The sequence below is a fragment of the Mastigoproctus giganteus genome, chromosome 3 (genome assembly GCF_048544385.1).
Source record: "Mastigoproctus giganteus isolate SK-2022 chromosome 3, ASM4854438v1, whole genome shotgun sequence".
Taxonomy (NCBI): domain Eukaryota; kingdom Metazoa; phylum Arthropoda; class Arachnida; order Uropygi; family Thelyphonidae; genus Mastigoproctus; species Mastigoproctus giganteus.
In genome coordinates, this window is record NC_143577.1 from 67,447,005 (window position 1) to 67,466,142 (window position 19,138).

General features: G+C 38.6%; 1 protein-coding gene across 1 annotated transcript in view; it reads right to left on the reverse strand.

Moving 5' to 3' along the window:
* Window positions 1-19,138, reverse strand: part of LOC150088059 (centrosomal protein of 135 kDa-like) — a 507,662-nt gene that overhangs the window by 384,700 nt on the left and 103,824 nt on the right. Inside the window, exon 6 of the mRNA XM_090369998.1 lies at window positions 8,733-8,957. Coding sequence (XP_090226124.1) covers window positions 8,733-8,957 — 225 coding nt within the window. The remainder of the gene's footprint in view (window positions 1-8,732; window positions 8,958-19,138) is intronic.

Below are 19,138 nucleotides of genomic sequence, written 5' to 3' on the forward strand. Positions count from 1 at the left end.
AAATCATTGTGAAATAGTTATATTTCAATAATATATAATCAACATACCTGTAATTGTCCTTAAAAATGTTTGCTACTAAGGGACTTGTATTCCTGCTTACACTCCCTCACAAGGAACAAGCAGTAATCCCTCATCATTACAGGATCCTAGCGACCCTGGTACCACTTTTCCATTGTGGAAATATCATGATTAAACCGCTCCCTTTGTTCATCAGTCACATCTTCCCGATTTTCGGGGGGGGGAATCAAGATGGGAATGAAGAAAATGAATCTTAAATGATATTTGACATCCCATGTTTTTGTAGCACTCGAGTAAATTAGACACCAACATTTCACAGTTTTCTTGTTTCCTATTACCCGAAAAACCACATATTATGGCCTTAAATGATCGTCAAGCTGCCAATTCAACCTCCTTTAACTGGGTTTCAAACACAGTCTTTCAGGAGTTTCTTAATTTGGGGTCCTATGAAAATTCCTTCCTTAAGTTTGGCATATGTTAAATTAAGAAACACACTTCTCAAGTATGCAAATCCATTACATTCTTTATCTAGTCTCTTCATGAAATTTTTCATCAATCTAAATTTGATGTGCAAAATAATTTACAACTCTACCCCTGCCAATTCGCTTATTTGGAATTTTTTTAGGCGCATCGGCATCTACGGCCATAGTGTGCCAGCCAATCTGCAAAAATATTTGTGAATCGGCAGGCAGAGACAAATTATTTTACTGCTACCACAAGGGTTGTGGGCTGCACCCTCTTACTCTTGAGGGACTGTTTATGTATGGAGGATAGATTTATAGGACCCTGAGAACATGTCAAGATCAGTTAACACTTGGAAAACTTTGGCACTGCCTACAAAAATCCTCAACAAAATGCTGTGTGCTCTCTTCAAATTGTAAAATTGGAATTTGAACCTAAGAACAATAGGTAGAAGTCTGATTATGTTAAGATTAACAAGAAAACCAAGGCCAGAATCAATTGCTAAAATTAAGAGAATTAGCTTATCTGTTAAAATAAGTCAGTATATCATACATTACTGGCTAGATTATGCAAAATTGGCATATTTTGGTAAAATGTAACTCCCTCTATATTTAATAACTGTGACGTGATGTGAAATTATCATGGGGATTTTCGAAAAGTACGCATAAAAATTGGTTTCAAACAGCATTTAAGTTCTTGGAGGTAAAGATGTGCAAGTGAATTGGGGAAACACTTCCACATCTCTCATCCGTGGTGACCTCCCTTGAATCTAAGTTTGCTCTCAAAATTTTGGCTAAGGGTTTGCTTACTTCCCTCACTGCCTCCTTCAACATAACTGGATAGATTCCATCCACCCCAGGTGGCTTTTTTGTGTTTAACTTCAACAATTTCTGCTCCACTTTGCTTTCCGTTATTACAAAATCATTTAGCTCGCTGTTAGAGTTTAGTATACTTCTGTCCTCCACTTCCTTAGAAAATTTCCTATGTGTGACTGTAGATGCAAAATAGTCATTCAGTTTGTCAGCTCACTGAGCAGGATCATCAACAGTTGAACCATCAATATCAAGTGGACCAATCTGATTCATCCCCTTCCTTCTAGAGTTTACATAAGTAAAGAAGAAGTCTTTGTTGTTTTTCTTTGCATCCTATGCCAAGGATTTCTCACAATCAGCATTTGCTTGCCTAACATCCTTTGTGACTTGATTACAGACTTAACATCCTTTGTGACTTGATTACAGATTAGCTTATATCTGCCATCAGCTTGTGTCACCTGATAATATATATGCATCCCATGCATTTTTCTTCTCTGCCACAAGCCTCATTAGTTCATCTGTCATCCATTTAGGTCTAATTATTGAACAGTATTTCTTAGTTGGTATAAAGCCTAGTAGCTTCCAAGATTAATTCCTTGAAGGCTTCCCATTTAGAATTCACTGTTTTTTTTTTATCATCATCATTGGATCCCACTGTATAGAATTTAAAAACTGTCTGAGACCACTATAGTCACTTTTATGAAAACAAAAAAACTCTTCCCTTTACCCTTGATGGTGGTTACATCTTTAAGTAAATCCTACATCAGTACACTGTGATCACTGCCACCTAGTGGTTGCTTTATCTGCAAATTCTTAATGCCTGAATAATCACTGCTGATAATCAGATCAAGAGTATTACTTCCTCTAGTGTCCCTCGAACAAGTTGCTGTAGAAAACAATCCTCCAATAAATTCACAAAAGCCTTGCTGATGTGCGAGTGACTAACCTACAAGTTCCAGTCAAAATCTGGAAAGTTAAAATCCCCATTAGAAAACAATCTGATTTACTGGCCCACACTATTTCTCTGCACAACTGTTCATTGTACTTATCAAAGTCATTGGGCCTATAACACACCAAATTGATTCAATGTTGCAATGTCTACCAATGTCAACTGGATGCACTTCCTTAGATTTTGTGTGTTTCTTAACTAACAGCATAACCCCTCCTCCCTTCTTACCCTGTCTATCCTTTCTGTACACATTGTACTCCACAAATTCCAATTCTGCACTGCTTATATCTGTGTGACACTGTGACTCTGATATCCCAACAATATCTGCCTTTGATGTCTTGACTAGCACTTCAAATTTATTAAATTTATTTACTATACTACTGGCATTAGTGTACATGAACCTGTTCTTACTCTTAGTAACCCTAACACAGCCCATATATTTACTTGTAGCATGATAACTCCCAGCAGTTATTTAAATCCCCGGCTGCTGCTCATTTCAATAGAAGCAGTGCAGGAATCATTTTCCCCTCTGCCTGCAGCTACTGTTGATCTTTTAGTGTGTGAATCCCATCCCAAACTAGCCATTTTCTGTCCCATCTAACTCTGCCTCAATAGCATCAGCAAATATTCTTGCATCCTTTCTATTTAAGAGTATCCCGTCCCTTTAAAAACAGTCTCTCCTGTTAGCATTTCCTCATTCATTTCACAGATGTGTGTTCTCAGTTCCAATCTCCAATGTTATCGATTTCCACTTACAGTCTGCCAAGCCTCCCTTACTTTTTCTGATTGAATCCCAATTATCAGTTTATTCAAGCACTGCTTCTTGCAGAATAGATATGCAGAAGTTTGCCTTCAACCAAAAGGGTGGTTGATTGCTGGACCAAGATTCCATCCATTGTGGTGGAAGTGGATAGTTTTAATAAATTCAAGGATGAACTAGACAAACTACTGGAGGGGATGGATAGGTGAAATGGGATTATTATTATTTTTTTTTTTTTGGCTGATGATGTAAAAGCTTGCTTTGTTGCATCATATGATGCAGTTAATACTATTAATGTTCAGGTCTTAATGGTATTTTACTCTTGTTCTCAAAACCTGTGCTCTTGAGCATACTCCTGTTCTGTCACATTTTTACACTTTCTTATTCCACTGGTGTTTTTCCTTCCGCTTGGAAATTTGCTCATATCTGGCCAGTTCCTAAAAACAGTCACAAATCCCTCCCATCCAATTATCATCCCACTGCACTTCCTTCTAATATTTCTAAAGTAATGGACAAATATATTTACCGACAACTCCTAAACTAGCAAGAAACCTTATATCTGATCAATGATTACCAATATGGATTCCATCAGGGTCGATCCACTGGTGATACACTGGCTTGTGTTACCCATCTATGGACAAATTCAATGGAAAAGTTTGGTGAAACTCAAGCAGTTTCTCTTGACTTTTCAAAGGCTTTTGATCATGTTTGACATAAAGGCCTTCTAAATAAGCTGACATCTTATGGATTAACAACTGTTTTTTTTTGAAATTGGGTATCCAGTTTTCTCTCGGACCAGTCACTGCAGTTGGTGGTACACAGCTCTTTTCTTTTAATTTCTTCATTAATGCTGACATTCCACAAGTTTCAGTTTTTCTCCCACTCTTAATGTTAATGACCTTTTTCCATTGGCTGGAAAACCTATCCATAGTTTTGCTGGTGACAGCACATTGCATTCCACCTTCCAGCTCGGTGCCTCCATAGCCAGGTGGGAAGGAGCAGCAGTGCATAGCACACGCTTCTTGATTAGACCAGGGTTCGAGCCCATCACCACCAAATACGGAAAGGTCAAGGAATAACCACCGCATATCCCGGAGCAATATGGCCTTAGTTGCTAATGCTCCTAAAAACCAAATAACAAACAACAACAACAACCTTCCAGCTCAAGAAACCTTGTCCTGCACAAACAGGCTTCAACTTCTCAAAAATCCACTACCAATTCCTTAAATGCTAAACTCCAGATAATTCTCCAGTGAGACAAAAATAGCTTAGTTCATTTCAGTCCTTCTAAACTCAGTCCTGTCATATCCTGCAAAAAAGGATTCTTCTGCTACTATGCTTATCCTCAATGACACTCAGATTTCTAAACAGATCATATATCTGTTTAGGGATTACCCTGACTTCTAACCTCACTTGCATAAGCACATCAGAAATGCTGCTTACTCTGCATCTAAAAAACTGGGTTTAGTCTTTTGCTTTCAGCATTACTTTTCTTCTAACGACAACTCATTGTATAAATCTCAAATCCATGCTACTATGGAATACTGATCCCACAACTCGACTGGGGTCCCTATTATTGCATTAAGAATCTGCAGATAAAGGAACCACTAGGCAGCAGTGATCACAGTGTACTGATACAGAATTTACTTAAAGATGTAACTACCATCAGGGGTAAAGGTAAGGTTTTTTGCTTTTGTAAAGGTGACTACAGTGGTCTCAGACAGTTTTTAAATACAGTGGGACTAACTGATGATATTACCAACAGAAAATTCTAAATGGGAAGCATTCAAGGAATTAATCTTGGAAGCTACTAGGCTTTTTTTCCCAACTAAGAAATATTGTTCAAGGTTTAGACCTAAATGGATGTCAGATGACCTAATGAGACCAGTGGGAAAGAAGAAAAATGCATGGGATGCATATAAATTATCCGGTGACACAGAAGCGTATGGTTGTTATTTGGTTTTTAGGAGCATTAGCAACTAAGGCCATATTGCTCCGGGATATGTGGTGGTCATTTTCTGACCTTTCCTCGTCCTCCGTATTTGGTGGTGACGGGCTCGAACCCCGGTCTAATCAAGAAACATGTGCTACACACTGCTGCTCCTTCCCACCTGGCTACGGAGGCACCCCAGAAGTGTATGGTAGATATAAGCTAGTCTGTAATCAAGTCACAAAGGAGGTTAAGCAAGCAAATACCGATTATGAGAAATCTTTGGCAAAGATTGCAAAGAAAAACAGCAAAGACTTCTTTACTTATATAAACTCTAGAAGGAAGGAGATGAATCAGATTGGTCCACATGATATCGACAGTTCGACTGTTGATGATCCTACTCAGGTAGCTGACAAACCTTCACATCTACATTCATAGATAACGAATTCTATAGAAAAGTGGAGGCCAGAAGCTTATTGAACTCTAACAGGGAGTTAAATGATTTTGTAATAACGGAGAGCAAAGTGGAGGAGAAATTGTTGAAGTTAAACATAAGAAAGGCACCTAGGGTGGATGGGAACTATCCAATTATATTAAAGGAGGCAGCAAAGAAAGTAAGCCAACCCTTAGAAATAATTATGAGAGCATCCTTGGACTCAGTAGGTCCACACTGACTGGAGATGTGCAAATGTATCCTCAATTCACAAAGGAGGATCCAAAAAAAGGATCCAAAAATCGTTTGAATATTTTCGTTAGATTCTTTTAATCGCGTTAATTTGATTTTTAATTGTTTTAAATTGATTTGAATTGTGTTAAATTGTTTATTTAATTATTTATAATTTACTCTAATGTACCGGTAAGTTGTCGATATTTTCGTTTTTTCCATTTTAATTTCTGGAGGGTATCATACGGAAGTGTTCTACGCACTATATTGAGGTAAACTCCTCTTATTATTTTACTAACAAAGGAGGATCAAAGGGTGACACAATTAATTACATATCTGTTAGTTTAACTTCTGTTCCAGGGAAAATAATCGAGGCACTGATTATTGCAGGATCATCTAGACAAGACTGCAGTTATATTTAAGACACAGCATGGGTTTTTAAGGGGAAGTATTGTCTGACAAATTTTATTGGATACAATGATGTGGTCACTAAAGAACTGGATCCAAAAAATAATTTTAATATCATAAACTTTCAGGAAAGCTTTCAATACTGTTGCACATAAAAGACTACTGTACAAATCAGAACAGTGGATAAAACTATTTGCTACAATGGATAAAAAGGTGATTGAGTGGGAGAAGACAGAGAGTGGTAATCAATGGTTGCCTTTTGTGGACTAATGTTATTAATGGAGTTTGGTGTTGGGCCCCATTGTTGTTTTGTGTATTTATCAAATTGATGAAAGTATATCAGCTTAATGTTCAAGTTTACAGATGATACAAAAGGTTGGCATGGTTGTTAATGGCAGTAATGACAATATGCTACTGCAACAGGACCTAGAAAAGTTGGGCAGATGGGTTATGAAGTGGCATCTGAAGTTCAACATTGACAAACACAAAGTACTGCATATGGGTAGCAGTAACCCAAGAGTAAGGTACCAACTGTGCAGTACTACACTCAGGGTAGTGGAAAATGAAAAAGTCATGGGGATAATTGTGCAGTAAGATATGAAGTTTTCTGAGCAGTGTAGACAGCAGGCAGAACAGTGAACAGGAATTTTGTCAGAGCAGGGATAGGGAGGTGATTATCCCTTTGTATAAGGGAATGGTCAGACCACACCTTCCTTGAGTACTGCATACACGTCTGGAGGCCACATTTTAGGAAGGATGTTGATTTGCTGGAATGAATACAGAGAAGGGCAATGAGATTGTTGAGGGGAACAAAGGATTGCTCGTACCAAGAAAAGCTTCAGTTCTGCAAATTGCAGCATCTGGTGACTAGGCACCTGTGAGGTGTATATGGCCATATACAAGGCCATATACACCTCAAGAAAACATTCACTTCTTGAGGTGTATATGGCCTTGTATATGGTTTGAGCAAACTCAGTGCTGATGGGGTTTGTCTTCTTGCTCAGATTATGCACCCGAAGGGCATAAATTTAAACTGAGTAAAGACAGTTGAAGAATAGATATGCAGAAATTTGCCTTTAGCCAGTGGATGATTCACTGCTGGAACAAACTTCCATCTGTCATCATGGAAGTTAACAGCTTAAATAAATTCAAGATAGTACTGGACAAACGTTTTGAGTGAAAGGATGGCTGAAACAGGATTTTTTTTTGGCTGATGCTGTATAAGCTTTTTGTCCTGCATCATATGCCAATGCTAATGCTAACGCCCTCTCTCAGGCTTCTAGACTCCATTCAAAAGAGAGCAATTAGTTAAATGAACTCTCTGTGTCATAGATGTTCTGTTTCTGTTGCATGCCGTTTCTCTAGATACTTCCATGGGCACTGTTCTGAATTGGCTTTATAATTCCCCCACTCTCTTCCAAACCAGTACAAACCTGTGCTACAACCAGTCAGCATCCTTATACTGTTCAACTTCCAATGCATAGAAAACTTTTCTTTTTGATCATTTATTCATTCAACTTCTGGAAATTCAAGACTAATGTCAACAAGTAACTTCTTTCATCTTCTCAACCTTCATCTAATGCACGGTACTATAAGTTTTATACGTTTCGTGCTTGAAGTTCATTAAAAAAAATCTAAAATTTCTAAAAACATTCACTAAACTATACATTTTTAATGAATTGTTACCTCATCCTAATGCTTTATGCACAAACCATGAAATTGAGAAACTGAGTAATGCACTGATTATTATCAATGAATCACTAATCCTGTTCACAAATAGAAAATTTCTCAATGTCACTGGAGTGCAGTAAAAGAATTAATACATAGCAACAATAAGACGTGTTTAAACAGTCCAGAAAATATCTGTAAAAGTTCCTTGAAATTCTTTAAACTTGCTGCTACATTAAAAAACAAAGAAATCGATCCTTTTTAATTAATTTTTTACACAAATTTAAACACAACCAAACAGTTTCATTGCACAACAAAAATAAATGTCTTTTCTCTAAACTGGCTATGCATGAAACTGAATTTCCACAAATTTTAACTGTGCTCATAGATCTCTCTCTTTCACTCACTCACTCACTCACTCACTCTCACTCTCTCTCTCTCTCTCTCCATATACCCATAAGCCACTAACACCTTCAAGAAATTAAAAGGAAAAATCTTACGCTTCATTCTCTAACAATATTCTATAACCATAACTTAAAAACTATGCTTGCTAGAGAAAAAACTTCATCGTTACAATCAAATATTCACTTTTTCCTCACTTACTCAGAAAAGGGGAAAACATCTATTATATATTTGTAATATTTCATGTGAATTATTACAAATATAATGAAGTAATTTTACTGTTATCGACAAAATGAAAAAATAAAATATTTGACTGTGCAAACTGTGTATTGGGGGATACAACTGCAGGTGTAGACATTCCTCACTCTCTCTCCAGACTAATGCCAACAAGATGCATTGAAAATGTAGAATTTTAAATATATCACACTGTGAATTAATCTGTAATTCAAATATTCACTTTCTGACAACTTACTCAGTAAAGGAGATAAAATCTGCTATATAATTGTAATATGTCATGCGAATGGTTGTAAAGTTACTTTATTGTTACTGACAGAATGAAAAATAAATGACTGTGTGTTGTGTGTGAGGAGGAGAATAACAGTTGCACATATACACATTCATCACTCTCTCTATATGGAAAATATCACACTGTAAATTACCAAGCCTTGTTTTAATCCCTTATCTGAATTTGACAGTCCTGGTTTTTCATGTAGTTCAGTCTTCTTTGCTTCCCTAATACCTGAGACAGAATGAGATTTATGTATAGGTCTGCTCTCTTTTTGTGATGATTTTTGCTTTAAATACATTTGAGATCGAGTATTTCGGCCTTCCATTTCCAATATCTGAGCTTCTAATTCTTGGTTCTGTTGTTGTAATTGTTCCACCTAAAAATATTATTCATTTAGTAATATATATATATATAATTTTTAGACTAATGCATATTATGGTATGGGATTGGAAATTATTTCAGATGAGATGAATTGTTTCATTACATTACAAGCAGATTAAGCCTATATGGTGTTGACTAATGATATATGTGGCTAAAGGCGCAATTTAGTAGCAACATATTTAATCTAATGCTAAACACTGAAAATAATGATAATACTGATAAACTACCATTCCATTCAACCATATGGATATTCCTTCACTACTTATCAGGGGTTTTGACCAGAGAAATAACAAAAAAAAAAAAAAAAATGAATGGCTCATTTTTTTGACTAATATTATATCCATTCCTGTTGTCCCAGTTTTACTAATTATATTACAATTTAGTACTTTGTTACTAAGTACTGCCAATTTGTAATAAAATTGGTAAAACATATTGAGACAACAGAGATGGATACATACGAGCGATTCATTTCATCTGGTCATTTCTTTACTCAAAGCCCCTTAGGTGTAGCATAGGAATGTCGATGTGGATGAACAGATAGATAGTAATATTAGTATTAATGTTTGCTTTAGTTTTAAGCATCAGATTAAACACAGGCAAGCATATTGCTACCACATTCACCTTTAGGTGTGTATATATATATATATATATATATATATATATATATATATATATATATATATATATATATTGATTGTTAGTCAGCATCATATATACACTTAATCTGCCAGTAAAGCAAATGAACAATAACTGATCTCACAATTTCCAATCCCATACCATAATATGCATTAATCTGAAAATTATACTTAATATCAAATTTCATGTGTATATAATGACTATAAGATTTATTTTAAATCTAATTTTCTAAAATTAATTCAAATGCATACAGACACACACAAAATGGATACTATATAAAAAACTGATTGGACACAAAGAATAGTAGAAAAATTGTGATAACAATAAAAATTATGTATAAAATCAAAATACTGTGAGTTAAATAATATGACAAAAACATAATATTTGATGATAATAAAATATGAAATGTTCAAACATACTAACAAAAGTTTAAAACAAAAAGTTAAGAAGTACACAGAATCTAAAACAGTGCACTCAGTTGAAAAAGGGGCCCAGTGCAATGTTGAATCAGTTTGGTGTGACTTAAGCACTGGGAAAACAAAAACGAGAGTAGGAATGTCTTATAGGCCTAGTGACTGTGATGAATATAACAAACGACTATATAGATATATAGAGTTGGCCAGTAAATCCTAATGTCTTATAACAGAGGATTTCAACTTTCCGGATATTAATAGAAACTTGTGGATTGGTCACTCTCACACTAGCACGACTTTTGTGGATTTACTGGATGACTGTTTACTATACCAGTATGTCAGAGAGGCTTGTTTGTTTGTTTGTTGTTTGGTTTTTAGGAGCATTAGCAACTAAGGCCATATTGCTCCGGGAAATATGGTGGTCATTCTCTGACCTTTCCGCATCCTCCGTATTTGGTGGTGACGGACTCGAACCCCGGTCTAATCAAGAAGTGTGTGCTATGCACTGCTGCTCCTTCCCACCTGGCTAAGGAGGCGCTGTCAGAGAGGCAATGAGTGAAGACAATGCTCTTAATCTGATTAGTAGCAGTGACTTTCATGCATTAAGCATATCCAGATAAAGGAACCACTAGGTGAGAGTGATCACAATACAGTAGATTCCAGTTATTTGGGCCACCAGTTAATCGGAGCAACCTTTTATTTTGGACAAATCTTAAAGAACAGAACCCAATTGAGAAAATAGCCAGGATTTACTTTGCTTAATTGGGACAATGTGTTGTTTAATTGGGGGCAGAAGACCGTAGCACTCGAGATTACCCTACGATTGTCTCCGACCATACCACGTGGTTCGATCAGATTTCTGGAGGTCATAACCATAAAACAATAAAAACAATTAGCAGTCCTCTGTTTATTGGGCTTTTCTGTTAGTGCAATCTTTTATAAACGGATAGTAAACTCTATCTTATTGAATTTGCAATAATACCAACAGCTGGAATTCTGTGGGTTATTATGGTGAAATGTGTTTACACTTCCATGAAATCTTCAATCATATAAAAAAATAAATTTTCAAAATCTTCTCTTCATTCCCATTTTTTAAGCTTCGTAACTTGTTACTCTGTTCTCACTTGCACGTATCGTGTTACTTGCAATTTGTGTGCTGTATTCTTTGTTATTTATTGCTTATCTTTTTTAGTGTTTTAAATTTTAATCCCGACCCACAAATGTTAGTGATCAGAAATATCAACTAGTTAGTATGTACATATTACAGTGCGTATTAATTAAGACATGCACATAAGTGTGAATTTATTTTTATTTTGCTAACCTGGGGAAAATATTCTTCCGATTTTCATGTATCATTTAATTTTTTAATTGGTAAGGTGATAAAGTGTAAATTTGTGGTTAATATATCTTTACTTTTATAATAAAACATGTGGATAATATTCCTCCTATTTTTGCTTATTAGAATCACTGTTTAATAGAATTAAAATTCAATTTGTAAACATGATCACAATGACCGGCGCGTACTACATATCATATAGTGAATGGTACTTTACTATGGTGACTCCATAGTAACATGACTTGATTATACAGAAAATCAATCGTAAAACTTTATTTTTAACTATTTATGTGAAACTTCACATAATTGGGGCAGCTGCTTAATCAGGCCAAAATGCACTAGTCCCAATGTTTCCCAAATAATCGACTGTATACGTATGCGGGATATACTTAAAGAATGTAACTACTGTCAAGGACAAAGGCTTTTACTTTCATAAAGGTGACTACAGTAGACTTAAGACAGTTTTCAAATTCTACACAGTGAGACCAACTGATAAGAAACAATAGGGGACATAACTGTAGAAGCTACTTGGATTTTTGTACCAACCAAGAGACACTGTTCAAGACTTAGATGTAAATGGATATCAGATGTCATGATGAGACTCGTGACAGAGAAGAATAATTGCATGGGATGCATACAAATTATCAGATGATACAGAAACCTACAGTATATAAACTAGCCTGCAATCAAGCGCAAAGTAGGTTATGCAAGCTAAGGCAAATTACAATTAACCTCTGGCAAAGAATGCAATGAAAAGCAGTAAAGAATTCTCTACTTCTGTAAACACTAAAAGAAAGGCGATGACTCATATTAGTCCAGTTGATATCGATGGTTTAACTGTTGCTGAAAAACTGAATATATATAGGCACCTCCGTAGCCAGGTGGGCAGGAGTGGCAGTGCGTAGCACACGCTTCTTGATTAGACTGGGGTTCAAGCCCGTGACCACCAAATACGGAGGATGTGGAAAGGTCAGGGAATGACCACCGCATATCCCCGGAGAAATATGGCCTTAGTTGCTAATGCTCCTAAAAACCAAATAACAAACAAACAACTGAATATATATTCTGCATCTACATTCATACAAGAGGAATTTTTTAGGAATGACGATGCCAGTATCAAATTCTAACAAAGAGCTGAATAAATTTGTGATGACTGATAGGAAAGCGAAAGAAAAATTGTAGAAACTAAATGTAAAAAGTGCACTATAGCAGATAGAATCTATACAACTATATTAAAGGCAGCAGCAAAGGATAGCAATGATTATGAGAGAATCTTGGATTCGGGGGGAGGACCCAATGAACTGGAGATGTGCAAATGCATCCCCAATTCACAAAGGAAGATCAAAAAGCAAAGTGAATAATTGGGCTGAAAGTTTAACATCTGTTCCAGGGAAAATATTTAAGTTACTGGTTAAAGAGATAATGCAGGACCATCTAGATAAGAATTCAATATACAGGAGTCTCTTCATGACCCAGCTAGCAACTTCTACCAATCAATGAACAGTGCGCAGAAAACAGACTTTGTGCAGAGTCTGCTCCTCAAAGCTTCAGACGCTTCCATGAAAAAATGTTCCAGGAAACCAAGATCTGTTCCATGGTGGTCGCAGGAACTCACTAACCTGCGCAATTCTCTGAAGCGCGCTCGGAAAGAATACCAACGCAAGAGAAGGACTGAACCTGCTCACATTGTAGAACAGTATAGAGACCGATTCAAAGCAGTCCGCCGTGAATATACTAACAAAATTTACCATGCCAAGCAAAGCTCCTGGCGTTCCCTTGTCGAGACTGAGGGGAACCGGAATCCGTGGGGTTTAGTCCACAAACTCGTGAGGAATAAGCTGGGATCCACGGATGTCATACACTCTGTCCGCTCTGATGACTCGTCTGAGACTACACACTGGGAAGATACAATCAACCGGATTCTGGATGAACTAATATATCAGGACAACACCAACTCTGACACTGACATCCACAGGAAGATAGCAGTACAAAATTCCAGCTTCCAGCCAGACAATATGGAGGAACCATTCACAGAGGAAGAAGTCGATGCAGCAATTAAAAAAATCAAAAAAGGTAAAGCTCCTGGTCTGGATTTTATTGAAGGCGGGACTGTGCAACGTCTCTGGGCCATAGCTCCAATGATACTTCTTCAGCTCTTCAACACCTGTCTGAATGAGGGTAACTTTCCATCATGTTGGAAGCACGCTAACCTGAGGCTCTTACCTAAGGATCCCACAGGTACCTCCAAGGCATATCGCCCGATTGCGCTGCTTCCCATTCTCGGCAAGGTTTTTGAGAGACTGCTGCTCTCCCGCTTCCAACCCCAATATTAAGCCTGTGGTTTGGCATCCTCACTTCAATTTGGATTCAAACAAGGGTGCTCCACAATTGATGCTCTATCTAAAACCCTCAAAGTTGCAGAACAGTCGGATGCAACTTATGTACTGGCAATCTTCATTGACTTCAAAGGAGCTTTTGACACAGTGTGGTGGCCGGGCGTTCTTCAGAGGGCCAGAGTCTCTAACTGTACTTGGAATTTCTACCACTGCCTCAAAAGCTACTTCTCTAACCGCAAGGTCAGCATCAAAACAAAATATCACTGCATCACCCGACATCTAACCCGAGGCTGTCCCCAGGGCTCCATCCTAGGGCCAGCTGTCTGGAATATGATACTCGACGACTGGCTCCTGAGGGACTACCCACACACTACTCAGCTTTCTTATGCCGCCGACATGGTTATTATCATTGAGGGCCCCACCCGCGCCACCATAGAAACCCAGGCTACGGTTGTTCTCGCTGCTCTGTCCGTATGGGCCACGGAAAATAAACTCTCAGTCTCCACTGAAAAGAGCAAAACCCTCCTATTAAAAGGCAAACTGGACTTCTCCAGACCTCCTACCATACGTTTTAATGGCCGCCCACTGAAAAACTACCGATCGGTGAAGTACCTGGGAGTAATTTTGGACGACAGGAGAACTTTCATTCCTCATATCCAAGCTATCAAAGAAAAGATAAAAAAATTACATCACTATGTTAGCACGCTTTACCCGCAAGGACTGGGGTCTTAAAGGACCAACTAAACACCTTTTATACTCAGCAGTATTTATACCAATTGTCACATATGGAGCTGCAGTATGGTACCACCGAATGACCTTAGTGCATGTTCAACGTAAAATTCAGCAAATTCAACGACTTATGCTAATACAAATGACCCGCGCATGTAGAACGACATCAACTGCCGCCTACAGCTACTAACAGGCCGCCTCCCTTTGGACCTCCACGTCGCTTTTATCGGACTTTCTCATGCCATCAAGAAGAATAAGGAAGCTGAATTCCTCACTATTCAAACCCGTACCGATACCGACATCAAAAAGGAACATAAACGTGTGTGGCTACAATTCATAAACTTATGGCAAACCCGCTGGAATAACTCCACAACTGGTGCAACTATTAAACTTTTCCTTCCTGAGGTAACCTACATCAACAAGCAACGTTCCACTTGGTTCTTCCCTAACGTCTATGCTTCCTTCATATTAACTGGCCACGGGTCCTTCAAGAGACGCCTTCTAGAGTTCAGCCTAGTCGAGGATGCCCTCTATACCTGCGGAGAACCTGAAGACTGGGATCACGTGATGCACTCATGCAACGTATACTTAGATCTAAGAAACCAACTACTCCTAGACCTCCACACTACATCACTTCGGCCAGAAACCAAGTTATTGGAATCTAATGATGCCTTCGGTGCACTGACCAGTTATGCCAACGAGGTCTTTCGTCGTCGCTGGCATCACCTGCAACTCCCGAACACTACTCCTGGATAACCTCCTCTAGACAGCAACTGATACCCAGCACCGGAAACTTCCAGACATGAAACTGCAAATGGCGGACAGCCCTGTCGACGCCGCTCCGTGATTCTCCAGTGTGACGATCCTGGACTCTTTAATTTGAACTTTACCTATTCTCTTCTTCCTACCCACAGTCTTTCTCCATGACTCCCACAACTGCACCTAGCACTCTTCCTGCTCCGTTTCGCCTGGGAGGATGCCTACGCTCTGTCATCCTCGCTATCTTGTCTGTCTTCCACTTTCCTGTCTCTTCTCCACTCTTTCCTTGGCCCTTCCCACTCTCGCTCCTGCAAGAGTGTGGACGGCCCGTCAGATGTCTCTTACTCCCTGGTCCGGCTCCTCGTGCCAGTGGACGGATGCTGGGAGGCTCCTTCCTGGTGATCGCGCCTCCCAGTAATGAAGAGGCCAGTCAAACAACACAAACAACACACTACTCACACATAACCCACACTGACTGGCTTTGCTATGTTAACAGAGTATTTAACGCGGATTTGTGGGAAACCACGGGAACCGCATAACAAAAAAACACTATGTCCACTATACAGGAGTCACAGCATGTATTTCTTAAGGTATGATCTTGTCTGACCAATTTGATTGGATATGATGATAATGCAGTAATGAAAGAATTTTGACATAATTTTGGCAACAGTATCAAAATCATTTCTGAAATCACTCAGATTTCAGAAAAGCTTTTGATACTGTTCCACATGAAAGACTGCATACAAATTGGAGCATTGTAGCATTAAGGGAAAGTTAATGCTACAGATAAAGGGGATGGTTGAGTGGAAGAAGACAGAATGGTTATGTGATTAGCAATGAACACTACTCTTTTTGGACTAGTAGTGAACTCTCCATCCTCCAAGGGTTCGGGGCAGAGCTCAATGTTGGTTTCAATATTTATTAATGAGATACTGATGAATGTATATCATGCCTAAAATCTAAGTTTGTAGATGGTATGAAGGTCAGCAGGGTGGTTAGTGACAGTTATCATGTTATGCTACTACAACAAGATCTAGGAAAAATTAGGCAGATGGGCTGAGAAGTGGCAAACTGAATTTTAAATGAACTGACAAATGCAAGGTAAAGCATATAGGTATCAGAAATCCCAGAATAACATACCAATTGTATGGTACCACAACTAGGGTAATAGAGAATTAAAAAGGCCCTAGTGGGTAATTGAGCAGTTAGATATGAAGTTCTCGGATAGTGCACATGAGCTGCTAGGACAGTATACAGGGTTTTGTCAATGATATACAGAAATTTTTCCAGCAAGGTTAAGAAGGTGATTATCCTATTGTACAAGGCAATGGTTAAGCCACATCTTGATTACTACATACAGGTCTTTAGGCCTCTTTTTAAAATGGATATAGTTCTTCTGGAATGGGTGGAGAGAAGGACAATGAGACTGATGAAGGGAACAAAAGGGTGATATTACCAAGAAAGGCATCAGTTCTGAAAATTCAGCATCTGGAAACTAGGCACCTGCAAAGAGATTTGACTTAGGTGTTCAAAGCTTTGAATGGACTGAGTAAGCTAAATGCTGATGGTATCCTTCCTCTTTCTCAGGCAACATACACGAGGTGAGCCGACCGGGCTAGCCGGGTGGGTAAAGTGCCTGCCTAGCAACCCAAAGGTCGCAGGTTCGAATCCTGCCTCGGGCTTGGATCAAAGTACTGCAAAAATGTTGGGAGGTGCATTATGGCCACAGAAGCAGATGCGCCAACAACTACCAAATAAAAAAAAAAAAAAAAAAAACACGAGGTGACATAAATTTGAACTGAGGAAGAGTGGATAAAGATCTTTGAGATCCTTCAATAGTCCTTGAGGCTCATCATAGACATTCTCTCAAGTCTGGTCATTCTGTGACAAACAAATCCTCTGCTTGCACCTTTATGATGGTAGAACTGTTCGTAACACTGGGTTCCACCCCCCTCCCATTGTGTGCAACAACATAAGCAGGAGTCAAATTGTGGTGTTCCCACCATACACAGAAATAGTGCCCTTTTGTGTCACCAGGCAATACTAGGTGGTCAATCAGTGCAATACCACCACTTTGCTTATTGGATGTTTAAAGTGAAACCCATGTTTAATCTACAGAGCACTGCTGCAGAAGCACCCATCCCTTCCATTGTGCAGTATTACTGATATCTTTTCAGTTATGATGGGCATTGTAGCAAGGTCCAATCTTCCTTACGTTTTGAGGTAAAAGTGTTATACTTCTTTTGCAGGCCAACCAGTAGATAGTCCACCAGCCCAAACCTATTGGTAACTCTCTAGGAGGCTTCCAGTTCAGTTGGTTGGTTGTTTTGGTTTTATTGGTGCATCAGCTACTAAGGCTATAATGCGCCAAGACCACTTCCAGTTCAGCTAGCATATAATCTTGCTGCCTCTTCACTAGCAGATGATGACTGGAGGGAGTTCAGGTATGCAGGGGCACTGTTGATGCCATGTTATATCAAGGAGCTGAGTATATTCTTACTGTGTGTATGCCATATCCAAAAATTTCATTACTTAAAACAACATGTCACCCTGCTTATCTACTGAATGCATCATGAACATAGTGGCATAGTGTTTTGTGGAAGGCGCCACCGGTGGTTTCCCACATCTGCACCATAGTACTCTGTGAAGAATTTACAGAATCTCTGTAAAAGCCAGAAAAAGTGTGGTGTCTGGTTTGTGACAGAGTTGTGCTGTGGTCTGTTGTTCTGTCTCTGGCTGCTTAGCCGCAAGGCCCCTAAGGGAACCCCACATTGCCCGGCACCACCACTAGGAGGTGAGCCAGACTGCCCATTATACTCTGGCTGGCCTCCACCAGGGTTGCCTGAGCTTCCTGACGGAGACAAAAAAATAATAATAAAATAAAAAAAATAAAAAATATATATAAAAATAAAAAATAAAAAATAAAAATAAAAATAAATAATAATAATAAATAAATAAATAAAAAATAAAAATAAATAATAATAATAAAAAAATAAATAAATAAAAAATAATAATAATAAAAAATAAATAAATAATAATAATAATAAAAAATAAATAAATAAAAAAATAAATAAATAATAAATAAATAAATAAATAAAAATAAGTAAAAAAAAGTAATAGATTAAAAAAAAAAAGAGAGAGAGAGAGAGAGAAAGAGGGGCATAGAAGAACAGAGGATTTGAAAGGGAATGAATTTGGGTGGGTTGACAGGGGAGAATAAATCCACCCTAATTTAGGCGAAGTATAGGAAAGAGTGTGGGTTTAAAAGTCACAGGGGACAGGCGCCCCTGTGTAATTGCCAATGGCATAGTGCCTGTAGATCCCGCACTGAGGTCAGTGCCAGCAATCCCGCACCTAGATCGGTACCAGCAGTATATCCTACCCATTTCAGGTTTGCGATGACTTTTAAATCCCGCACTCCAAGGAGTGCCAGCATCCCGCACCTTGGACTCTGAGGTCTCTGAGTCCAAGGTGCGGGATTCTTGGGCTCTGAGTTCTGCAATTTTAGTTCGCCTAAGAGCAAATGTTTCCTGCGCGCAGGTGGTTAATGCCTTATAGGTATCTTCCTCGAGTAGCAGAGTGGATTCTTGATTGCGAGGGTTTCTCTGTATTGTGGTAAGGAATTTAAGCCTAATGTTGTCGTAGCTGGGGCACTCATACATGAGGTGCTCCCAGGACTCCACTTCGCCGCAGTGGCAACATGGATCATTCTCGATTCCCATGGCGGTCAGTTTTTGTTGGAAGGATCCATGGCCGGTGATGATAAAGGTAACATGGAGGCCAGGCGAAAACCAGGGTGGAGGTTCTGGGTGAGTTGAGCTTATGGATGGAAGGAATCGTTTTGTGATGGCCCCTTTTGTTGTAGTGTCCCAGTCATGTTGCCATATATCTTGTAGATGTTGGGTTATCCGTTGTCTTTCCTGCCTGGTGCCGTTTGTGGTGCCAAGTTGAAAATTTAGCAGTTGGG